We start from the raw sequence: 27,204 nt of genomic DNA, 5'->3' as shown, positions 1-27,204 counted from the left end.
TAGGCCAGATAGTATTAGGCTTATGGAAAGTTTGAAATAACATGGGAAAATACCTATGTTTAATCCTACAAAACAGGATGCAGAATGACCATACATTATGCTACTGACATATATTTTTTAAAAATATCAGCTGAGAAAAACAAGCTGGAATGTTAGATATCAAAGCATTTTTCTCTGGGTGGTAGAACTATGAGTGATTTTGTATTCTCTACTCTTTGCTGCATTTTCTTGATTTTCTATAAGGATTATTAATTTTTATTCAGACTTTAAAAAAATCTTTAAAAAAAAGTCTCCATTGTTTTCAGGGGAAAAAGTACAGCTTAGGCACACAAACCCATTGCAATTTATCCTTAGCTTACATTTTCTTTTTAAGCCTATCCTTCTACTCCCACACTCATTTCACTAGCCCTTCTGGCCTCTATTATGAGGCCAGAAAACCCCTAAACACGGCAGCTACCCTCTTGTTTCTACTTCTCACACCTGCTCTCAGCCTAGATGCACTCATCTTCCCTACCTCCCTGTTCCTGCCTATTCTGGACCACCAGCACCTCCCACTCCTCCTTCAAGCCCAATTCTGCTGCTTCTCAGCAGCCTGCCCCTCACCAGCATTCCTCCAGGCACAGCTGTTTTCTCATCTGTGTTTCCCAAGCCCTTTTTGCAACATATCATGCTGATTTACTTATGTCTTCCTCCCCTCAGCAGACTGAGGCTTTGTGGAAAGGGCTTGCCTTGTTCATTTCTGTTTCCAGCACCAAGGAGAGTGAGCCTGCATACTGAATTTTTAAAGTGAACAATAGGTGGTTTTATTCAGGTGCAGGCTCTCTGAAGCACACTTTTTCTCATTTCTTTCTTATATCTTTCCAAAATACTAAACGGAGTCACCACAACATAAAGAAGTTTCTGGGGCTTCCCTGGTGGCGCAGTGGTTGAGAGTCCGCCTGCCAAGTCAGGGGACACGGGTTCGTGCCCCGGTCCGAGAAGATCCCACATGCCGCGGAGCGGCTGGGCCCGTGAGCCATGGCCGCTGAGCCTGCGTGTCTGGAGCCTGTGCTCCGCAACGGGAGAGGCCACAGCAGTGAGAGGCCCGTGTACCGCAAAAAAAAAAAAAAAAAAAAAAAAAAAGAAGTTTCTGAGTTCCCCATCAATTCTAACTGAATAATGAAAAGCTACCCTCAAGGCATTTATGAACTATCCACATGGTTAGTGAGGAAACTTTTCCATTATTCTACACATCATTTTAAAATGCCTACGACTAGCCTACAATACTAGCAACAATGAAAGATCGATTAGTAAAGCTGGATAATTTCTTCGCTTGTGTTGCCTTTCACTTTCTTGGAATTAAAGCTGATTTGGCAAAAGAAGAAACAGAGGTGTAATTTAATACTTGCCTTCAAATCTAACAAGACCTCAACAGTTGTCCCCTTATCTTTCAAGAAATGAACCAAAAGAAATTTAAAGCTTTATGCGGGGGGGGGGGGGGGGGGGTATAAATTGGGAGACTGGGATTGACATGTACACACTACTATATATAAAATAGATAACTAATAAGAACCTACCATACAGCACAGGGAACTCTACTCAATATTCTGTAATGACCTATATGGGAACAGAATCTGAAAAAGAGTGGATATATGTATAACTGATTCACTTTGCTGTACAGCAGAAACTAACACAACATTGTAAATCAACTATACTCCAACAAAAATTAATTAAAAAAATAAAAAGTAAAGCTTTATAAAAAAAGGACTTGTAGCCCATCATAAGAAATGGATAAGCAAAGTAAGCATTATGTTTTACCTCTCAGAAAACTTTGATATCTCATATTACACCCTATAAAATTAATCAACAATTTTAAGAAATAAAATTAAACTTAGTGAGGAGAAATTGAAGGAAAAAGGAAAAGTGAGTTAACTCGTATTACACCACTGGTTTTCTGTTTGCAATTTACTTCTTTTTTTTTTTAATCAAGCCTCACTTTCTTTCTTTTTTAAAAAATAATTAATTAATTAATATATTTTTATTTTTGGCTGCGTTGGATCTTCGTTGCTGCGCGTGGGCTTTCTCTAGTTGCGGCGAGTGGGCGCTACTCTTCATTGCGGTGCGTGGGCTTCTCACTGCGGTGGCTTCTCTTGTGGCAGAGAACAGGCTCTAGGCACGCAGGCTTCAGTAGTTGTGGCACGTGGGCTCAGTAGGTGTGGCATGTGGGTTCAGTAGTTGTGGTCCACAGGCTCTAGAGCACAGGCTCAGTAGTTGTGGTGCACAGGCTTAGTTGCTCTGCGGCATGTGGGATGATCCTGGACCAGGGCTCGAACCCATGTCCCATGCATTGGCAGGCAGATTCTTAACCACTGCACCACCAGGGAAGTCCTGAAACTTACTTCTGAATGTGCTTTTCCGTCATTTTTTTCCCCTAGGAGATAATTATCTTTCTTAACTTTTGAGTATGTTCAAAAGTTATAAACCCTCAAGGCTTATATAAAAACATAATAAGTAAAATAGCAATTAAAAAACCAGAAATAAGCAGGAAATAAACATTTACGTTTTTTAAAAAATATATGTTTCTATAAGTCTCTACATTGTGGACACCACCTTCATCTATCTGCCAACTTCACTACATAATTTCTTTCATTTCTGGTGAAAGGAAAGATTAACTTTTAAAAAATCTGCTTCTTTTACATTCTTGATAAAATTGCTATTATTATAGTTTTAATACATTGCTACTTTGAGCTTATGTTGGCAATAACAGAGATTTGTTATTTATATAAACATTAGTCTTAAAAAGTGCATATCTACACACTGATATTTGGCTTGCTGTATGAAATACAGAGGAAGGAAATACTTTGAATAAATCTCAGAAAAAACTACCAATCAACCCATGGAAATATAACCTGGATATTAAAAGGCTCGTGAAAACTGCGAAGAGAAATTTTCATTTCCACGGCACAAATTGATGAGTGCAGCATTCAACACAGTGCATTTCTACTAAAGCTCACCCACTGAAGCCTACAAATCTGAGAAAAAATAACTATTTTTAATGAAATTCATTCTAACCCATTTACCTGAATCTCCTAATATAGTTTAAGCTATTTATGATAACCCAAATTCATCATGACAAACAAGAATTATAATACTGTTGTTATCCCCTGATGCCCTCAAGTACCATCCCTGAGCGTGCACATGCATACACACTACGATAGTCGTTGACCCCTACCTTTCCTGTACCTTACGGATTTTAGTATGTTTCCTTATAACATTGTATAGATGTTATGGAAAAAACCTAACAAACTTTTTGGCTCACCCAATGACATCTTCCTTTTAGTAGATTTCAATCTGTAATCTGCTGTAATACATGATTAACCTTAATTTAAAGATACTATTAACACATTGTGGCTGAAAACTAAAGGTATCATAAGGTGCTAAAATTTTTCTTTGATTCTGAGATTTTAAAGAATTATCTGATTACTTTGAGGTGTCTGGCTATATTTAGATCACTGGTGCAAAAAGTTTAAACATTGGAAAAGTGTTGCTTTGCTAAAGTATAGTAGAGTCAACAGTTTCAATGAGGTAGGTATTATCTTTTACATGGTAAAAATAACAGTATTCTATATTCACCACTGTAAGTGATTCTTGATCAAAATACATCAGATAATCAGTGAAAGAGTTACACAAGCTGAGACTATTTTCAAGTCTGTATTCAATTATTAATGATGATTGTTCAAGATATATTTTAATATGTATCTACTTTCCTGAACTATCTTTGAAATTCTATTGTACCCCCACTTTCCATCCCCCAATCCCTCATTCTTCCACTCCTGGTGCACAATGTCCGTTAAATTTAATTCTGATTTAAATGAAAGCCAATAAGACTATTCTGATGTAAACCTCTATATCAAGTTATATAAAGACTGAGGTAACTTTTTTTCAGTTGTCTGCATAGTGAAACTCAAATATTCCATGATGTCTTAGAAGTTCAACACATTAGATGGTTTAAGAAGCAGCTGACAATCTGGAGGGCTATGCTAACAAAGGAATATACCTACATACAACAGCACAGAATTATTATATTATTATCACTAAAGAGAGACTTAAGATCAGACTCAGTTTATATTCTTCAACTAAAGAATTTTAGAACCCTTTAATTAGAGGATTTAATTGATTTCTTCAAGGTCATAATGTTGGTTAGTGGATGTACAAGAAGTAGCATCAAGATTTCCTGGTTCCAATTGTTTAGTCTACTATATACTACTAACTTAAAATTTTTTTAAGTTTATTTTTTATTTTTAATTGTGGTAAAATACACTTAACATAAAACTTATCACCTTAACACTGCTAACATTTATGTTTGCATTTTGGAACAAGGAAAGGCAATGTAACAAGCACTAATGCTTGCTACTCTAAAGCAGCAAAAGAGAACACATTGTTACCATGAAGAAATTACATTCTAATACTCGTTTTTGGATGGGAGACTCATGTAGTATTTAGATCAACAGCTCTGCAGAGAAAATTTCCTTTTTCTTCCCACATATAGCATGTGCCAACCACTGCTTAAATGCCCATTAGGAGAAAGACCAGATGTACTATTCCATGTCTCACTAATTTAATAGGAAGCCCTATTAAGTCTCTCCCAAACCAAAGAAGACTCATCTATGAAAATGTATACATAATAATATATGACATGGGAAAAAAAGTAGTACCCAGCAACCACAGGCATCAACACCAATTAAAATATTTCTCTTAATAAAAACAGCTCTTACTGTTTTACAAATACTTGCTGGTGGCATCATCCCAAGTGTAAAAGGACAGATGTGAGTCTTGAGTTCCTTGGTTCTAAACTTCTTTTCCATTCACTGTGATTTAAACACAGAGACACTAAAATCTACTACTATATCAAGATGTAAAGAGATTCACTTTGCAAAGTCCTGTTTCTTTAATGTTTCAGATATTGTTACCAAGTATGATTCACTTTCTCCCACTCACTTCCTTATTTAAACTTTCTCTGCTTGAGTCAGCATTTAAAATTAATTCACTAACTGGAAGAAAATAAGCTACTGGCTCTTTGCCTATTTGTGATTTTTTTCAGGATCACTGTAAATTGAACTATAAGATAGACTTCACTTTAAAGTTCTGAACACATCAGTCAATAATTTTTTACTCTAATATTTTAGTATCAGTCCTTTTGAATTTCTGGCTATGTTAGTGCCACTTAAGATACAGCATCATAAAAAAATTCTAAATAGATTTAGGACTTGGATTTATCCTTTACAAATTTTCCTATAATTGTCCGATTTTCAATTATCAGCTCTCCTACAAAGATTGTTATTTATAATATATAAGAGAGACTAAACAATGGAAACTTTTTTCTTGTCTTCAGAATTATAAACAACTCCCCACTCCAGGGAATGCTATGATAATGCTTATATACCATCTTTGATCCAAGACATTCCAAGTGCTTTGTAAAAGCCATATTTATCAATCTTTCCAAAGCACTATATTGACCTGAATAAAGAATACAAATGCAATCGTCTTGTTACTGAAATTGTATAAAAGTTTCTGCTATAGCCCAGGTAGATTATGAACATATTTCACCAGCAAATGAGCTCTTCGTTAGCTCAGAAATGCCATTCAGGTGGTTCATCAAACTGCTGCTCTGATTAGAAAGGAAATGAACTTCTAGTTTGCCACAGTCTCACCTCTCTCTAGTCTATTCCTCATGGCCACTGCATTCATTGACATTTCCTGCAATTAGGCATTTACACTTGTGACTTCTTGCATCAGGACACAATACCGGCCTGAGAGTCAGGACACAAGGAGTCTGGGCTTTTACTGTGAGCCTGGAAAATCACTTAAGCTTCCTGGGACTGTTTTTTCTTCTATAAATGAGCTATGAACCAAGATGATCTTCAGGATTATATAATTTCCTGTTACTTAGACCATAAATATTAGGGATGCAGCCTTAACATTTGGGCAACAAAGAACATTTTCTTCCAATGTAAGTAAAAACAGTATGTTTGTGGTTTTCCTATATCAAAGTCTTCACACTGTTCTGAATCTTGAAATCATAATAGAGAGATCAACAGAAATTACATAGAAGAAAAAGTGGAATATCTCCTCAGAGTAGGGAAAACATGCATCATCAGCTAGAGCTTGAAAACTATTCAACCAGTGGTGTGGGTGATCTGACTTATTCATCACATAAGTGCTATAAAATAGTTTTCAAACCATAGTGGAATAGTCAGTCAGTGCTTGAGACTTCCCTGGTGGTCCAGTAGGTAAGACTCTGTGCTCCCAGTGCAGGGGGCCTTGGTTCAATCCCTGGTCAGGGAGCTAGATCCCACATGCATGCTGCAACTAAGAGTTCGCATGCCGCAACTAAGTCCGCATGCCACAACTAAAGATCCCGTATGCTGCAACTAAACATACTGCAACGAAGATCCCACGTGCCGCAACTAAGACCCGGTACAGCCTAAATAAAAAAAAAAAAAAAAAAAAAAAGTCAGTGCTTCTTCCTACTTATGCTTTACCTTCATCTCATGGTGCTGGTCCAGCTGTTCCAGTTCTAGGGGGCTTTCTCCATCTTCCCTCTCTTGTACCTTGGCTTCTGTGTCTGCCCTTCCTTCTTCCAGGGGGAGCAGTGGGCCGACATGTAAAGTCCTGCAGCTATTGTCAGAAGCATTTTCATCACAGTCATTTGTTGTGGGGGATGCAGGGTCTGTGGCTGTTTCCTGTCTTTCTCCATTCACTAAGTTTGTATCGGGCAAGGGCTCAGAAGTTTGAATAGGAGTATCTGGGCTAAGAATGGCCGCTTTATCCTCCTCACATTCCATCTGGTTTTGTGCTGCTACCATACCGTTAGCCACACAAGTCTGTGCACCCTGAGACTGATCTGTATCATTTCCCTGCTTCTGTGGTGAGTGTTGGGAGAGGAGTTTTTGCTGAGGTGTGGTTGTCAATCCATGCCTTCTCGGGGTTCTAGGAGCGTTTAGGTTCACAGCAGAATCTTTTTTCAAATCACTGTAATTTGATAATGAGCTAAAAGATAAAATACAAAGGAAGTATGAAAATGTTGGCATGGACAAGTTCTAGAATAAAAACAATTTTATTCTAGCTGTTTAGGGATATTTAGTGAAGACATTTTTTTTCCCTCTGATGGTTTTAGAAACATAGGTAAGAATATTCCAGAGTAACTCTCAGTCTTTTAGGATGCTAAACATTTAAATAAAGATGATAAGCCTGAGCTTTACGTATAGGGTCGAAAACATTTCCTTGGGCTGTTTATTAATATAGCTAGTTAGTAAAGACTTAGATGTGCGAAATATTTAATAAGGCCATCTTATCCCAAGATTTTTACTTTCTTAACATTTTAAAAACAAGTATAGTTAGCCCTCAATTTATGGACAGGTTAGAAACAAAGGTTATTTTTCTTTGGAAAGCAGAGCACATTTCTCAAAAATTTTATTGCACATGTTTCCATAGCCTCCTAACTTGTCTCTCTCTCTGCTTCCACACAGAGCCCCTCCAATCTAGTCTTCCCAAGTTGGCCACAAAGATCAAACTCTCAGGGTTTGCCCAAACACTTGAAGGTAAATCTGGCATCTTGATCATGGCCTATAAGACTCTATATACTATAGCCCCCACTAGCCCTGGCCTCATTAAATGCTATTCTCTCCTCACTCACTGTGCTCTTGTCATACTAGTCACCTGCTGTTCCCATCCCCAATAAGCAAATGTGCATATCTAAGGGTATTTGTAGCTGCCATTCTCTCTGTCCAGGGCAATCTTCCCCAAGTCAATGGTGTGGTTTACTCCTTCCCATCATTCAGGTTTCTGCTCAGACGTCACCTCAAAGAGGCTTAATCCTAATAGTACATTGGAATTTAACTGCCAATATATTACAATGTTCCTATGGAAATATTTATATAGTACTTTAATCTAGGATTCCAGTGAGGACAAACACAAAACTCTGGACTTCAGTCTTGAAGAGATTCTTACGACCTAATGAGGAGAAAAAATTAAAACAGACTAATGCTCTGTGACAGTACAAAATGTGCTCGTCTTGTTCTCTGCTTTATCCCCACCTCTGAGCACAGCACTTGACATGTGACAGTGCTCAATAAATAGCTGAGGAGCAATGAATAACTCATCGTGATAGTGATCATGACAGTAATTCAATAATAGCAGCTAACATTTATTAACTGCCAGAAACTACATTAAGCCCTTTACTTTGATTATCTTGTTTCATACTGATAATAATTCCAAAATAGGGACCCCACAAATAGAGAAATTGAGGCTTAGAAACTTATATAATGGGGCCAATGTAATGTGGCTAACAAATAATAAAGCCCGTGTTCAAACCGTGAAGTCTGACTCTAAATTCTGTAGTCTTAACCCCACATTATAATAATACACTGGAACAGGAAGGATGGAGTGAGAAACAGGTGAGCAGGCCACATACAAAACGTGGGAAGAGGGCTTCCCTGGTGGCGCAGTGGTTGAGAGTCCGCCTGCCGATGCAGGGGACACGGGTTCGTGTCCCGGTCCGGGAGGATCCCACATGCCACGGAGTGGCTGGGCCCCGTGAGCCATGGCCACTGAGCCTGCGTGTCTGGAGCCTGTGCTCCGCAACGGGAGAGGCCACAGCAGTGAGAGGCCCGCGTACCGCAAAAAAAAAAAAAAAAAAAAAAAAAAAATGTGGGAAGAAAGTCCAGGGCTGGCATCTTCCTCAGCACAAGCAGAGGTTATGGGGTGAGGGCTCATGAGGGATGTGGGGAAAGGGCACAGCAGAAAGGTCCATGGACAATGCTGAGATGTGTGTTACGGTCTCCCTTCACTGTACTCCTCCCAGATACTGCTGATCCGGACTGGAGAACGGAACAGGGAATAACAGTAAGAAAGTAAGTAAGAAAGCAATAAGAGAAGAAAAAAGACACAGTAAAGTTTATCAGCACAGGAAGGAAAGGAAAAATCTGGTAGGGGAAAATGTCATATAAAAGTTGGAGGTTGTCAGTATAAGTAAATGTGACACACTCCACCGCTGATATCTGCCTTCTAGGAGCGTATACCTTAGGCCTAATTTCTCCAAAAGTCCTTGAAGATTTGAATCAAACTGCCCTCCTTTTCCTGAACACATCAGTGTCCAGCAACACAGTGGAAAGATCCTTAGCAGATCCTCTGAACCAAACTTTGGACTTACTTAGGATTTTTGGAAAGGACCACTTTGGATGACAAGTAAGAATTTCCTGTAATAAGTGATATCCAGGGGATATGTGTGTGTGTGGAGGGGTGTAGGATACGGTGGGGAGGGAAGGTTTAGTAAAAGCAGTGGATCAGCCAATAAGTAGCAGATTCCTGTAGATGACAAACCATGGGGAGAAACAGTTGGCCTTGCAGTGTCATTGGGAAAAAACAATGTTCAGTTTTGTGAGAAAATGTTATTTACTTCTTCTGAAATCCTAAAGTCTTTCATAGGTCAAAAATCCTAGTTTCTCTTACTCTCAAAAAATGAAAACAAAAACAAAAATGGAATAATAAACCACAGTAAAAAATAAATAAATAAAGTTCACTTGCTCCAAATACATCCTCCAAATCACTCCTATTAATAAACCAGAGGGCTTCCCTGGTGGCGCAGTGGTTGAGAGTCCGCCTGCCGATGCAGTGGACACGGGTTCATGCCCCGGTCCGGGAAGATCCCACATGCCGCGGAGCAGCTAGGCGCGTGAGCCATGGCCACTGAGCCTGCGCGTCCGGAGCCTGTGCTCTGCAACAGGAGAGGCCACAACAGTGAGAGGCCCGCGTACCACACACACACACAAAAAAACAAAAACGAAAGCAATAAACCAGAGCTACTTAGATTATTGCAAAGAGCAAAACTATGACGCATAGGTAAGGTTTTAATAGTGCCATATGGTCTTACATGACCCTAGTGTAACAGACATTGGTTCTTCCTGTCAATTTACTGTGGTAAATCAGAGCCTGCAGAATCTCGCTCTATTCCACCAAGTGCTAGTTTAAGCTGTAATAACTGGGGTAAAATCGGACAGCCACACTGCAGGCACATGGACCTCACTGAACAAGGAATAAAAACTTCCATTCAAGTCCTATAGATCCAATGCAACACTAACCCATACTTTTTAGGGCCTGTTCCTACTGGAAATACCTCATTAAAAACATATAATTATTTTTCGTACTGGCAGTGGACTCTGCCACAGGTAACATCCCTTCAGCAGACTGGCCCAAATGCTCACATTACATCCTATCTGCTCTTAGAACAATTTTGCTTAAAATGCCATACATTACATCTCTCCTTAGAGTCAACCTTCAAGTTTTGCATCAAAAGATGACTTTGAATCTGTTAACGCTGGAAGAGTGAAAGAAAACTGATTTGGAAAAATATATTGAAAAAAGTTGATATGGAAAAACTGCATGTTTTGTGTATGGAGAGGAGGAATACAAACAGTGGGTTACCAAAATAGTGAGGATCAGAGGACTCAGTCTTTGGAATACTGACCCATTCGGGGCTTCCCAAAGCTACCCCCAAATCTGAGGATACAGGCTCTGGCATGCACTATGGATAGGGGTCAGGGCTCCATTCCCTCCTTTTATTATGCAGTCACTGGACATGGCCCTGGGAATCTGCAAACATGCTATTGAATCAACTTGCCATGAGAAACAAAAAAATTTTCAATGGAAATAAATCATTCTAGGAAAGATTACTATAATTTAAGATATCAAAGGTATTAAAAATCCTACTTCTGAGGGGGAGATGTTGAAGTTTAAATATTTATGACTCAAGTTCCCATAATTGATTAAGAACAGAAACTACTTTTCTCTAGAACTTGTTAGTAAATATAGTCTCACAAATGAGGGACACTGCAGTTTTGTACTTGGTCACAATTTCCAGAAGATCTTAAAGTATTTCTAAGCTATGATTCATTACATAAATAATGCACCCTACAAATAACTATTGAAATCACCTAATGGGAAACCATTCCCAAATATTACACTAGAATGAATGGAAATATTTGGCTTCAAGGATGAAAGTGAAGTTATACATACTGTTTAATTATATACAGACTTTTGGTGATACATAAAAAATCCTTCTGATAAAATTTTTTTAAAATTCTATTTAAGTCAGTGATGGGAATTCTAAGAAAAAACAATTGAGTGTCATATAAATAGAAAAGCAACTTATGTGAGCTTTTTTTTATCTTTAAGTGAGAAATATACATTTCGGCTACCTTTGTGAACCATCAGGACTAAAGAATATAAAATTATAGCTAATAAATACGAATGGAAATTTAGCATGAATTTTGTTATTGCCAGTATCTCTTCACAATCCTAGTACAGTACAGGGGTATGGGGAGAGGGGAAACAGGGACTGAATGGATACAGAAGACCCACATTAAATAAAATGGGTCATAAAGAAGAGATGGGACAGGCCCACAGGAGTTAAATTCAAGCATATGAAGTGAGAAGCAAAGAAACAGAGACAACTTCCTGCGTTTCCAACCCAGATATCTAGTGACCAATGGAATGACCCCAAGGAGTAACAATACACAGAGTGACATACGTAGATACGCAGGAAATGAGATCTACACAGCACACAATGTGATGAGAAGGCTGGGGCACAGAGCACTGCACACAGGTAATATATAATATAATATAATATAATATGAATGAGAATTCATATTAGGGCAAGATTAGCATTTTAAAAATTCACTCTTTCTAAAGGCCTACCAAACCTAATGGAATAAAATACTCTATTTTTTATTTTAAAATCTGTAACTATCATACTTTTTTAAAAACCAGCTTTCTTCTCCCCCCTGCCTTCTCCCATTGTAAGTTAGCTCTTACCTGCCTCCTTCAAAGCGACTGATGAGATCTGATATCTTACTGGGTTTTTCTTTTGAGACACAAGAAGCAGAGGCAGGTTTAACTTCCTCCATCCTTGGTTTTGCACTAGATAAAGCTTTATGCCTGGGGGTTTGGTGTATATTGGACGAAGGTGAATTCTGCAGGTGTAGTGGCTTTGGAGGCACTGTAGAAAAAGAATTAATAGAATTCAGTATTTCACTGATATTTGTTCCTTAACAAAAGAATTCTGGTGTCCTGGGTGTAAAAATCTTTACCATTATCAACCTTTTGTAAAGGGGTCTGTCAAATTTGTACTGAACCTTAACCAAGAGACCTTTATCTATCTTGGATATTTACTCTGTGTCCTGTAGAAATCCCATCTCCAAGATTCAAGTGGTTCTTTTAATTTTAAGTGACTTTAAATATGCCTTTATTAAACATCTATGGATCTACATATGGCTATGACATTCCAAACTCTATTAGAGATAACATAGCAGTTATTTATCTACACAGAGAAAGGAAAGCACTAAATTTGAAACTAATTCCTAGACATACATTGCTTGCTATAAAACAGATTTTCTAATAACAGGGTGATAACAGATATAGCAGAAACCAGAGCTAGTAGGTTAGACATAAAAGCCAACAAAAAACCCAACGAACAACAGTAATATAATATTGCACTACTTAGAGCATCTTCCCAGTTAAAAGCACCTTATCTCATTTGACCTTGGATGAAATTTTTTCTTTACAGTCCTCTGAGGTAGATCATTATTTGCCTCCTATGTCTATGAAGTCTTAGAGAGCTTAAGTGATTGGCCTGGCGTAACAAGGTTGATCATATTTCATAACTGGTACCCAGACTCTAGCTCCTTCCATTATTAGCACTGCTCCTCATAATACATCTGCAAAAGGTGGTTATAGAAGTTCTATTACTATTGTCTGCTACATTAATAGTTGCCTAGCATTAATATACCACAAATCATTTGGTTACTAATAAGTCCTCCACTCAATTAATAGAATAGTAACAGATTATTTCCAAAATACTAAAATCTACAGGTTTTCCCTAACAGATGAGAAATTCTGTAGATGAGAAAATATAATATGTCACAAATGTTTAATCAGTACAGGAATTACTTCAATTTTGAAAACCAACACAGTATCATTTTTCTCTTCAATTAACATTCTGGGTAAAAGAATATATAACTATACATGTTTTAACAAATCAAATAGAATCATCTCCTTTTTTCTTTTTTAAACCCTTTTCCTAAATTCTGGAAAAAGGGTGGGGAATCATGTCTTCTTCTAATTACATGCTCCATTTTCCCAGAGCTGTTTACCCTGGTTTTCAGTAATCTCATCTCCTTTATGAACTTAGCTAGCTGACAGCTGCCTGATGCTCACTGGCCCAGATTTCATCATTTCTGTGCCAGTTATCAATTCTTACAGAGAAGGGAGAAAAAAACATATACACACACACATATATACATATGTGTGTGTGTATCTATCTATCTATCTATATATATATATAAACACAATGACCTACAGGTATAACAATTTACCTCTTTCCCTGTCAACACAAACCAGAATAAAATTCTAGTGAAAAAATGAAATGCTTCTTTTTATGAAAATGATACTATTTTCCAAGACGTACTTGGGGGTGGGGGTGGGATGGTTAGTATAGTATCCATTGGAAAGGAAGAGGCTTACCCAAGTGTGACATTTGTTCATTTTAAGGAAAAAGTTCCTGTGTAGAACAAATATATACCAAATAGTAAACCAGGACAATATTCCACCACCCCCCAAATAGTTTTAATATTAGGAATAATTTCAATTTCCTAACTAGAATATTCAAAGAAGTGAATGTGTTCTTTATCATTCTGTGTGTAAAGATTGTTATAAAATAACTCTTCCATCTAGAGTTTACTCAGTGAACATTCCTTCTTTGATACTTGAAAGATGCAAATAAAATGATATGTATCAGCCAGTCAGTTTCTCAGAGATGACTCCACCGACTTTTCCCATCTCAATTATGCCTCTTTTAAACTGCATCATAGCACTGTGTACTTTTTCTCTAAAGTGCTTATAATAAATTATTATATAATTATTAAGTAGTAATAAGCAGCACTAAATAATAGATCAGCAATAAAATATTAAATACATTATAGATATAAAGCTTTCCACAAGTCTGGAGTCCTGTTAGGGTAAGGAATATGTTTGTTTTGATCATAACTATATTCACAGTAACTACCTGCACAGAGCTTGGCAAATTTGTGGACTACATGAAGAAACTAATGTGTCATCAAGGAGCTCATATTCTAATGGGAAGACAGTTTAAAGATGTTGATAAAGCAGAGCATGGGGTACACAGTTAATTTAGAGGCACAGAGGAGGCATCTATTTCAGCAAGAGAGACAATCCAAATGTGTATATTCACTGGTTTATGATACATTTAAAATAAAAGAGCACAAATGCTACATGGTATATGACAAAAATCCCAAGAGGGTCATGAATGGCTAAAGTGTCAGAAACACTGTCTTAGAGGAAAACAATGCGTACTCTGATGAAAAGACATAACTGACAAGTGAAAATGATTCTTTTCTCTTACTCTCATCATTTTTGATTTTTCTTTTACACTATGGAGGTCAACATTTCCAAATGCTCTCTGGACATCTCCTAGGTGTCCTATCAGCACCTCTGGTTCATTATGTCTGAAACTCTACTTACTACTTCTTCCCCCTGCAGCCCAAAGGATGTAAACAGAAAAAAGTGTTCAATCTAACCAATAATCAGAGAAATGCAAATTAAATCCACAATACCACTTCAGCCCCATCAGATTAACCAAAATTTCAAAATCTGACAATACCAAATGTCACTGAGGCTGTGAAGAAATGTGAACTAATACATTTTGAGAGGGATTATAAATTAATACAACAGCTAAGATCTCTCCCTCCCTCCCTTCTCGCTCTCTCATTCTCTCTCTCTCTCTCTACATATATATATATACACACACACACAAACTTACACGCATATATATATATTTCCAAAATATATATCATTGAGAAATTCTTACATAGGGTTTTTAATTTTTTTAAAGTTTTTTTTTGATCCCAACAAATATTTATTGAATACCTATTAAGTTCTGTGCACTTGACCATATCAATGAACAAAGGGAAAGATAAGAAACAAAAAAAATAATAAGTAAACCATGTATCAGAAGGTAGTAAATGCTAAGAGGAAAGGGGAGGGGCTAAAAGAACAACACAGGGGATCTGGAGTGTAGGGAGTGGGGGAAAAGGGCATACTGCAGTATTAAGTAGGGTGTTCAGAGTGGGCCTCTTTGAGAAATTCAGATTTGAACAAAGACTTAAAGAAGTTGAGGGAATTATTTGGGGAAGAGCATTCTACCAGGTGGAGTGAAAGCTAGAGACTAGTGCAGGGCAATGTGACTGGAGCCAAAGGAACAGGCAGAGCAGGTATTGAGGTCAGAGGGAGGGCCTGAGAAGGCAGAACCTGTGGAGTGCTGTAAGGATTTAAATTCCTGTAGAGTTCTGAGCTGAGGGATGATATGATATAGCTTAAATTCCAACAGGACCACACTGGCTGCTAGGTACAGAATGTAGGGAAGTAGGGTAGGATCAGGGTAGGAACAGGGAGAAGGGTTAGTGATGCTGAAAGCTCGGCTTCTGTGCACTGGTGCCGTATTGCATCTCAGAGACAGAGTTTTGGGTGAAGTATAAAAGAATCGCTTTATTGCTGTGCCGGGCAAAGGGGGCACAGAGGGCACCTGCCCCAAAAAGCTGTGTCCCAACCTAGGAGGATTTGACGAGGAGTTTTATAGCAATGGGTCAAGGGTGGGATTGCTGATAAGATTAGGGTGTGTGCAGGGCCTGCACTCCTCTAATCTGGTCTCAGGTAATCTTGATGAGTTTCTCTGGTTCCTTTAATGCAGCCTCAGTTGGAATTCTCTGGTATGAAGAAAGCTGACATCTAAAAAAGCTTAAAGACATAGTTCTGTGTATCCCTTGAGGTGCAACCAGGACTTTTCCCCAAGGCTGCACTGTTGTTTCTTGGCTGCCTCTCCCTTGTCTTTGCATCCCTTCCCTTCCCGGATTAGCAAAGGATTAGCAACGGTTGGAATCTGTCCTTTGGAACACAGAGAAGGTCATGAAGGCTGGAGTCAAGAAATGGGGGACAGAAAGGCTTCAGTGCCCAGGAGCCCCACAGGGTCTTGCTTGGTTTCATTATGAGGTTACTATATAATGGTGTTTAAAATGAGGCAGTGAGAAATAGATTCCAGATATATTTTTAAATTAGTTTTCCCGGAAAAAAAAAAAAAAAAGTAGTTTTCCTGAGAGATTAAACGTGAGGTTTGAGAGAAAGAAAGAAGAATCAAGAATGACTCAGACATTTGGCCTGCCCAACTGGCAGGATGGAACTGTCATCAACTGACACAATAGGTAAAGCAATTTTGGGAGAGATCCGGTAGTCTAGTCAAGGACATGCTAAGTTTGAGATATCTAGATGACTATAAATAAAATGGGCTCTACTATAGCCAATTTTACGGATAGTAAATAAACCAAAAAATTTAACTATTCAGAAATTTCCAAGTATGCAAAATAATTATTGAGAATGAAAAAGAAACTAATTGCCACTGTCTACTGAAAGAAAAATGCATGAGGAAAAGTTATAAATTAAGTTTTATTCAGGGACCTTACTAAGGACTCAAGCCAGGGAGACAGCCTCTCAGCCCTGAAGAACTGCTCCAAAGAGGTAAGGGAAGAACCAAGATATATATGAACTTTTTTTTGCTGGGAAAAACATGTAATCAAGCACAGAATGATTACTGCTCATCACAAAGAATAGACAGACATCTCATGTTAATGATTTTAGTGCTTTTCTATGTAGGGAAGATTCAAGAATCTGGGGTCATTGAAATTTTTCCTTAGATAGGTATCTTAACTTTCTAGGGTATGGTATATCCAAGCAAAGAATGCTTCCTGTTTTTCTCCATCCTAAATTCCCCTCAGGGTGTGCAGTCGGTGGGTTATTAGCTTGATTCCTGTAGAATTGGAATGGCAGTGACACTTTTTTTCTTTATACCAGTTGAAGTTTGGGGACTACCATTTGTAACATATTATACTTTAAGAATGAAACATTACACATAGAATGCTTTACTTTAGAAGCAGATGAAATGAATTACTAAGTTGAGTAAATTGAGTGTATTTACTTAAATTCTTTGAACAATAATGTGGCTTTCAAAGTTGATGAAAATTTTTTAAACATTAAGGCTTAATGATTGAGAAGTGACACTATGTGGACTTTATCAAAATAATTAACTATGGAGAATGTTGTGGATCAAAGCCCCTAAGAGAAAAAGTACAACTATCTTTAATTGCTAAGAAGTTTCAATTATATAATACAGTATTATTGACTATAGCCACTATCTAAATCCTCAGGATTTATTTACTTATTGGTACTTAATAAACACAAAAACGTAAACTTGATGTTGTTCCAGACACATTACTACATAATCACCACTAATAAGTCAGTTCTCTCCTTTTAAACATCACCAAAATAAATTGTAACCATGATATTATCAGCACTCCACATGAGAAGCAAACACATACATAAGATTCAAGTATGAGCCATTTTAGGATCTAGATCAGAGTTTCTCAAAGTACTGACATTTCGGGTCAGATAATTCTTTGTTAGGGCAGTGGAAAAGGCTGGTCTGTGCATTGTAGGATGTTGAGTAGCATCCCTAGCCTCTACCCACCAAATGCCAGTAGCAACTCCCAAATGTTGTCGCAAGCAAAAAAGCCTCCAAGTAATACTCATGGGGTCAAGAGGGGTGCAACAGGCCTGCAAAATTATCTCCAGCTGAGAACTACTGATCTCGAATAACAGTCTTCAACTGAATGAAAATTCCATAATGGACCTTGAAGCCTCAACAGCCTCATCATGCATAACTTATAAGGGAGTTGCAAGGAAGTGGGCAGAAGGGTGTCAGTGCGATAATCCCGAACTCTGAGCAGGAAGTCTCCGCTAGCATCCCCTTCATTTCTCAGCCTCAGTCACCAAAATGGTCCTAAGGATTTGGAGAAATTAAAAGTAGCTTCTCTCTACTAGAGGGTGGGAAATACTATCTGTCAGCAATAAGTAGTGCTCAATCTATTCGGCAGCTGATCTGACAAAACCAAGATGTAGCCTCATTCCAGGACACTGCTCTCTTTATGGCACACAGTCTAAGTTTTAAACAAAGAACAGCCGAAACTAAAAGAGACATGATGATGGAGCAGGATTCATTCAGTAAGTATTACTGAAGGCCTGCTATGCTGTGTGCTAGGCACAGGGGATGTAGTAGTGTAAAAGGCAGAAAAAATAACCAACATGGATAAGTTACATATATACTACACCAATCTGTAATGAATGAGAAAAACCAAAGCAGGGATGATCAAATATGAGATTTAAGGGGTGATGGTGGGGTTAAAATTTTAGCTAGGGAGGCCAGGGAAGGGCCAAACAATGAGTGAGAATATTTTGAAAAAGAAGTATAAAGTACTCTATGTAGTTTATTTACTATCTGGAAATACTCTGTCGTTATGTAAAACTATATATATAAACCCATATTCAAGATAGGAAGTAATTATATATATTTAAATAGCAATACATTGACTTCAATATAACTACAAACAGCAAAGAGCAAGGTCAGTGTTTTCTCCCCTAAAGAATGGGATTATTTGGCACATGGCAGCTCAGAAAGGACACTGCTAGAATTTATCTCAATGAACTAAAAAAACAATGAAGTAATGCAATGCACCTTTCCAAAACAGTCTTTATAAATAATGAAATTCATGCTTTTGATCTGGGCAATTACATAAAATTGAACTGTATTTATTTCTTATATATATTTTTTACCTTATTTGAGGTCAGCTCAGGTCTAATGAGCAATATGGAATTTTGTATTATGCAAATAAAATGGCTTAAATCATGATCAGAAAAATTTCTATTTTCATATTCACAATGTTATAAGGAATATGGCCAAAGATTAAGGTTATAAACTCATGAATGAGCTAGTCATTTGAATCTCCAATTATCTGACCTTGTTTGATAGCCATATCCCATACCACCACCAATAGAGCTAGCAGTGAGAACAAAAAGAAAAATATCCCATAACCTGGAAGACTCCATTTTACCCCCATTAAAGATCTCTTTCAGAAATTCTTAAAACATAAGAACAAGAAAGAGACCAAAGTAAATACAAAATAATCCAAATAAAAATTGATTTTTCCAAAGTATAGTGATTCTGAAAATGTCTAGTATTGTTTCTTGGCTGAATGTTCAGCATTTGATATAAATGAAAATATATTAGAAAGAAACTACACATTAAGCCACAGTGTAGCATAGTTTTGTGTGTGTTACACTTCAAAAGGCCTTGCTCTCAATCATCAAAATTATAATTCTGTGCTTCTTAAAGTTAATACACAGTTTACTAGAAATTTATTTGTAAAAGAAAGTGGTCACTGAACAAAGCATTCAGAGATTTCCACCATATAATTTTTCCCCTTGTTGGATGCTCAACTCCTGGATAGAGGGACTCTTTTAATTTCTGTGGATGACTTTACTAGGAAGCCTGAAAAGCCCCAGTTCCTTAATATTGCAAAATCACATTCTTGCTAAGTATATTAAAGCACTGTTTTAGAACAATCTGTTTCACAGACCCTCTGACATCTAGCAAGTCATGATGACTTTCCGACACACACGTTAATTTGTTACATATGTATTATGCAAACAGTAAGTTAGGCTCTTGTACTATGTCACGCATAATGCATGAAGAGATCACATTTCCATTAAGGGGACATGTAAACAATTTATGTAACATGAAAAGAACCATAATAGAGAAATATATAAGGTGTTTTAGGAGTAGAAACCCCGCCTGAGTAGGTTCACAGACTGACTTTTCTCCTGAAAAAATAAATGCACCCAGTTCCTCCCATTTAGAGCTTAAAACTCTTTCTTAGTGATCATCATTCTTCTGTGTTGCCTTCATCAATGAAGAAAGCATGCAACCTGATCAAAAAAACCCGATCAGCATACCTTGTGGCTTTGGACTTGCAGCTGAGTGTTTTGCTGGAGTTTTCCCATTTATTCCCTGAGCCTCTTCATCAGATACATTCTGATCAATCAGTGTGGTTGTGCTGCTTTTCAAGCAAGGTGAAACTATAGTGATCTTTGGACAGGTACTGCTGCCTGGGAGAGTTCAAAAAGAAAGAACAGGTAAATGCAGAGGTGGAACATAACTACATCTCGGGACTTAATTTCTTCTGACCCCATAAAACAAAAACAGTCACAGTTATAAGAGTATGCATTGAAATAATTTTCCCACGTGTGCTGGCCTTGACAAAGAGTTTTCCTGAGAAAGATCTCATTCCACATGCTTGAGAAACCTTATAATACATGCTGACAGAGACTGCTGACTACTACACACACACACACACACACACACACACACACACTCTCTCTCTCTCTCTCTCTCTCTCTCTCTCCCCCCCCCCCGCCCCCCACCCCCCCCCCCGCCCCTTTCCTTGCAGGGCCATGGAAAGGGCAGAATGCAGCTGCTATGATGCAGGTGAAGGAGAGGACCAGAGGGCCCCAGCACTAATCTGTTAAAAGCGTTCCTTTCCAGCATCCAGTCAGTCACCAGTCATTGAGTGGTTCAAAAGAACAAAGCAGGAAAGCACGAACATGACAGCTGACCTAAAGACTCTAGAAGAATTGTTTGATTAAAAATGAAGAAATCACACACACACACACACACCATGACCCTCTTTCACTAGCTTACTCAGACTCCAAATCAACGTATTATTAATACCCATGTTTTCAAAAAAAAGAAAAGAATGACGAGAGTATGTAGATAATATTCATATTTAGTTACAACTCAAAAATCTTTGAAACACTGCAGTGCTTTAAAAAACTGAAATACATCATGAAGCATAGATGGAGAACAGATCAATTCTTAGTTCAATTTCTGACATAAGAAGTTAAATACTGAATTTCAGAGACTTTTAAAGAAATCATAAGCCAGTGTTTTCTCTTTAAACGCATGCTAAATTTTCCTTTCTTCTAGTTGACATGGTGATATTAACAACAGATTAGACCTGTTTAGGAGAAAATAAAATTTCTACCAGGAAATTCACTATCGTTAAATAAAAGTATGCCATTTAAGAAACTATCATTTGACTAAGAAACAGTTACATTTTTACAGAATCCAAATATTTAAAATGAGAACTATTAGAGATAAAAGGCCTTAATAATTATTCAAAACAAGAAAAGCTAATAAAACCCAATCAACTTTTTGTTGAGTAAAAAAATTCCCTTTTACTCCAATTGATTGGGTAATATTGATTAAAAACTACAATACTGCTTTATTTTCTGTTCTCCTCTTAAGATATATCTAGGTAAAACAAATTTTAGAAGATATTAATAGTTCCAAGTATTGTCTGAGAAGTTATTAGAGACCCAATGTTAAAACACATTAAATGAGTTTCATCAGACACCCTTCTGCTAAAATGGGCTGCCAACTAAATAAAGCATTGTTTAGCCAAATAAAGGCCTTGAATGCAAGATTTAAGGAACATTTGACAGCATATTATAAATTATAAACAGAAGAAATTATAAACAGAAGAAATAAAAGCGCAGTCTTTGAATGTGTGATCCTATCTACCTTCTTAGAAAAACCACATGAAGTAGGCAAAGCATATTCCTAAAATCCACAGTGTACCATCTAACCACTTAGCCTTTTAGGGGCATTAGGATGTTTGTTCCACAATGATCCCAAGAATGGCTTAGTATCTGAAAGGCCACCTGCTGGGGTCTAGTGAAGGATGGCCTTGGGGCAGAAACAGTGAAAAGCCACAGCCCAACTACAAATCAGAGGCAGAAACTGTAACTTGACAGTAAAATGAGACACTGTGAAAGCAAGAATGCAGCTTTAGAGATGATTTATAGCAACAAAAGTATAAAAGGGGGCAGCTAAGGGGTAAATGAGAAAACGAATTAAATTGAATCTTTAAAAAATAGATCACCACTGTAACATATTAAACGATGAAACTACTTTAATAATTAACCTATTTAGAAACAAAACATGTCTTGAATAAATAATAATTTTTAATTGAAAACTAGGCACTTAATTTCTGGATAGCAAGCTTGCAGGATCTGATGGGTTTACAAGATCATATTTATTAGATAACAACTCAGATGAATGTGATGAAATGCCTGCAGTAGGAGATCAAGTACACATCTATTTTCTTTTGAATCCATTAAAGTCATGATTACACATCTTTTGCCAGTGATAATAAATCCACAGCCAGAAACTTCATTTCAGATCATTATTTAAAACCCATCTCCGAACTTCAGCCATTATCACAAGGTATGAAAATATGGTGAAAGACACAGAAAACACATTCTTAAAAGGTTGTTAAAAAAAAAAAAAAGCAAAGACAAATATGCAACAGAGACCATGCAAAGCCCAAAATCTTTACTATTATTTACTATCTGGTCCTTTACAGGAAAAGTTTGCTGACCATGGTCTAGGTCAAACACATAATGGTAAAGGAAGTTTGACTAAAATTAGGCAGCACCATTTCATGAAATCATCTTTTAACATCCTGGATATTAGCAACACAGAGGAATACTTCTTTTTGCTTGTTTATGACTGACTCAGCCTATTCACATTTGGAGACAGTCCTTATTTGGGTACCAGTTGCATAACAGGTACTTGAAACCAAAATTGTAACCAGATGGTCTACCTATTCAAGAAATTTTATATTATAGAGGCTTTCAGATTCCAATTTACCGAGAACCAGTATGAGTGATTAAACACGTATCTCTGGGCACAGATACAACCAGTTACATTATGTTAGCATAGGGAGAGGGGTCCTATTTACTGTCTCTTCTTGAGGATTGGTAGTCTATTTAGGTACTGGTCTTAACCATTTTGCATTTCTCTGTCTTATGCTTGCTGGGTCATATCTCCTGTAAGAACTGCCTAGACAGATGTAACTGCAGGGTATCCTCAGATATTCTCAGTTAATCCAGCCTCATCTTTGACTGCATAAACCTCCCTGTTCCAACTGGAGAGGTTCCCACTATGGCTTAACTTTCATTTACGTGTCTTTTGCATAGTACTTGTGAGTGGCAGATAATCTCTCTGACTGGTTAGGGTAACTCTGTCTTCTATTTGCAACATTTTGTGTTGGGTTTTGCCAACTTATTCTTGAATGGCTCTTTCACAAATTAAGGTTGGATTTACTCCAAAGCAAAGTCCGTTCACTTCTTGATTCTTCAGGCCTGATCTCTTGTCATGGTATCCATGACCTCAGATCACATCTTTATGGCCATGTCTATAGTGCCTCACCCAACCATAATATCTCTCCCAACTGCACCAAGTCTCTAGCCCAGAAGATCTCCATGGACTCCACCCCTCAGGACAAGAGGATCTCTTGATTTAAGAGCACAGAGTAGTTTTCTAAGAGAAACAATCTTCCTAGGTGTATATTGTCCAGAAGAAAAGAGATACTTAAAAAAGAAAAAAAAAAACAACAATATTTTGAAATAATCTTAAATTTACAGAAGAGTTGTGCCCAGGCTCTTAGGTCAGCATCTTATGTAACTACAGTATGTTATCAAAACTAAAAATTTAATATTGGTACAATACTAGGCCACAGATTTCATTCAGATTTCACCATTTTTTTCACTAACATTCTTTTTCTGTCACAGGATCCAAACCAAGATATCATGTTGCATTTAGTTCTCCAATCTGTGAGAGTTACTGAGTCTTTGCTCATCTTTCATGACCCTGGCAGTTTTGAAGAGTACTGGTAAGTATTTTGTAGAATGTCCCTCAAACTGGGTTTCTCTGATGTTTTCTCACGATTAGACTGGGTTTACATGTTTGGGGGAAGAACATCACAGAGGTGATGTACCCATCTCACTGCATTACATCACTGCATGATACCAACATGATTATCATGTGGTATTAACCTTGGTCACTGAGTAAGGTGATGTCTGACAAGTTTCTACACTGGAAAATATTCTATTTATAAGACATTTTTCAACAGTCTTCTCCTATCATCCCTTCAAAGTCTCCCCACCTGTCCCACAGTTCTGGATATGGGTCATATCTCCCATGTGCTATTTAAAATGCCTGGATTAAGAGATCAATTGCACTTTTTAAAAAAGCAATTAAAATTATAAAACTCATGGTTCACAACTCATTTGTCAATGAGGAACAAATCCTGAGCAAGGAAATTTATTTCAGAAAACAACTTCAGTTTCCCAAACTTCAAGACCTCAATAATAAAATCCATACCCACGTCCACTCCACCCTGCCAAATAATAAGCAAACCACAAAGGATCTTAAGAAGAAAATATGATGGACAGTTTAAGAAATTTCCTTGGACCTAGAAAATCTAATTCTAGGAATCTAATCTACAGAAACAATCGTGTGTGTGTAGAAGTATATGCATATGGACAGTCAATGCAACATATGCAGCTGTGAAAAACAGAAAAACAAAAATAAGACTGGGAAGATTTCCAAGATATTATTAAATAAAAGACAAAAAACTAGAAAAATATGTACAATATGATCCCACTTTAAAAAAAGAAATAACATACATACAAACGTGTATAACTGTACTGAAATGAATGTAAGGTAATATGGCAAGGGGACAGGGGTAGGGTGAGAGAATGAATGAGAACGTTTATGTTTTGCTGTCTATACAGCAATATCATTTAAATCTTTTATAATGAAAATGTACTTATTAATTACTTATATAAAAAAGAGAAAAATCGGGCTTCCCTGGTGGCGCAGTGGTTGAGAGTCCGCCTGCCGATGCAGGGGACGTGGGTTCGTGCCCCGGTCTGGGAGGATCCCACATGCCGCGGAGCGGCTGGGCCCGTGAGCCATGGCCGCTGAGCCTGCGCTCCACAACGGGAGAGGCCACAGCAGTGAGAGGCCCGCGTACCGCAAAAAAAAAAAAAAGAGAAAAATTTATGAAAGTCGCCAAGTATATGAACTACAAATTATTATTATTTTTTTGTTTGTTTTTTGTTTTTGCGGTACGCGGGCCTCTCACTGCTGTGGCGTCTCCCATTGCAGAGCACAGGCTCCGGACGGGCAGGCCCAGCGGCCATGGCTCACGGGCCCAGCCGCTCCGTGGCACGTGGGATCCTCCCGGACCGGGGCACGAACCTGTGTCCCCCGCATCGGCAGGCAGACTCTCAACCACTGCGCCACCAGGGAAGCCCTACAAATTATTTTTAAAAGTATATCCTTTACATGTGTACGCCAATGTTCATAGCAGCATTATTCATAATAGATAAGATGTGGAAGCAAACCAAGTATCTGTTGACGGATGAATGGATAAACACAAATATGGCATATACATACAATGGAATATTATTCAGTCTTAAAAAGGAAGGAAATTCTGATACATGCTATAACATGGATGGCCTTGAGGCCATTCTGCTAAGTGAAATAAGCCAGTTGAGAAACACAAATACCTTATGATTCCATTTAAATGAGGTACATAGAGTAGTCAAAATCAGAGACAGAAAGTAGAATAGTGGTTGCCAGGGACTGGAGGGATAGGAGAATGAAGTTATTGTTTTACAAAAGTTAAGTTTTACAAGATCAAAAGAGTTCTGTGGATGGATGATTGTCACAGTAGCACAACAATGTGAATGTACTTAATGCCAATGAACTGTACGCTTAAAATAGTTAAGATGGGGCTTCCCTGGTGGCGCAGTGGTTGAGAGTCCGCCAGGCAATGCAGGGGACGCGGGCTCGTGCCCCAGTCCGGGAGGATCCCACATACCGCGCAGTGGCTGGGCCCGTGAGCCATGGCCGCTGAGCCTGCGCGTCCGGAGCCTGTGCTCCGCAATGGGAGAGGCCACAACAGTGAGAGGCCCGTGTACCGCAAAAAAAAAAAAAAAAGTTAAGATGGTAAACTTTATATTATGCATTTTAACATAAAAATTTTAAGTAAAAAAGCATATCCCTTGCTTAATAAAACAAAAAGAAATACTAATATATTCAATTGCCTACTTAGCATCTCTACTAGTATGTCTAAGAACTAACTCACACCCAAATCTGACACCCTTGTCTCCCAACTCTCACTCAAAATTAACTGCCTTTACCATCCTCTCCATCTCAGTTAATGGCAACCTCATCTGCGCTTAGGACAAAAAGCTTGGAAGTGTCCTAAAGTCCTCTCCTTTTCTCTCAGACCCTACAGCCTATCCATCAAGAAATTCTGTTGACTCTACCGTCTACCACTACCACCTGCTCAGCTACTATTCTGGCCTAAATTACCACAATCTTTGACTGGATTACAGCAAGACCTTCCACCTGGTCTCCCTGTGCCTACCCTTGTCCTCTGTATGTGTTTTCAAACAGGCCACAGAGACCCCTTTTAAAACCCAAGTCAGATCATGTCCCTCCTGTGCTTAAAATTCTTCCATGGCTCCACATTTCACTCACAGTTTAACGACTCAACTCTTCACAGTGGCTGACAGGCTCTACATGATCTGACCTTAGTTCCCTTGCCACTGACCTCATTGCCTAGTATTGCCCCCTTGCTCACTCCATGCTAGTCATACTGGTTCCCTGCTATTCCTCCAACAGGCCAAGCATGCTTTACAGCCTTTGGTCTAGCTGTTTTCTGCTGGAATGCTCTTCCCCCAGATAACTGCTTTCTCCTCACATCTTGGCTCAAATTGCATCTTGTCAACATGGGCTACCCTGACCACTCCATCTAGTATTACTGTTACTCACAGGGTTTCCCGCCCCCCACCCCATAGCCTTTATCACCTTCTAAAAGACTACGTTATTTATTTTCTTAATTGTCTGTCTCCCCTGGTTAGAATGTAAGCCCTGGGAACATCTCAGGAATACCACCTGCCACATAAGTAGAGGCTCAGTAAATAATTGTTGAAGAAATGAATTCTAGATACTTCAGGAAAGTTTCTCTTCATTTGCTTACATTCTCATTTTCTATTTCATGAGAGGTGCTTTCTAAATTCCAACAATAAAGGAGACATGTAGCTGTTTGAGAGCTTAATCTATACAAAATTTCAAACATTTCCATTCTTAGGTAAATTTTTAAACATTCTAGGTTATTTATACACAAATTCTAAATATCGTGGGGGAAAAAAAAACAACAAAAAACTTTACCCAAGTAAACTTCCTCACAACCCAGCAGATTTCTAAACATCTGGAATTGTAGAACTATCCAGATGTTTGTCTCGATAAAAAAAGTAGCAGCCAAAAATCCCAGCAACTGACTGAAATAT

The 27,204-nt window shown here is 38.0% G+C and overlaps 1 protein-coding gene across 5 annotated transcripts in view; it reads right to left on the bottom strand.

Annotated features, from left to right (window-relative positions):
* FGD4 (FYVE, RhoGEF and PH domain containing 4) overlaps positions 1 to 27,204 on the bottom strand; it is a 197,954-nt gene that overhangs the window by 44,505 nt on the left and 126,245 nt on the right. For all 5 annotated transcript variants that reach the window (XM_082851080.1, XM_082851084.1, XM_082851083.1 and 2 more), the window contains 3 exons: positions 19,948 to 20,100; positions 11,851 to 12,034; positions 6,522 to 7,029 (listed from right to left, as the gene is read on the bottom strand). In XM_082851080.1, the coding sequence (XP_082707206.1) occupies positions 6,522 to 7,029; positions 11,851 to 12,034; positions 19,948 to 20,100 (845 nt within the window). The remainder of the gene's footprint in view (positions 1 to 6,521; positions 7,030 to 11,850; positions 12,035 to 19,947; positions 20,101 to 27,204) is intronic.

The sequence above is a fragment of the Leucopleurus acutus genome, assembly GCF_964270905.1.
Source record: "Leucopleurus acutus genome assembly, chromosome: 11".
NCBI lineage: Eukaryota > Metazoa > Chordata > Mammalia > Artiodactyla > Delphinidae > Leucopleurus > Leucopleurus acutus.
Note: the sequence above shows the minus strand (reverse complement) of the source record. Positions and strands in the feature narration are given on the sequence as shown.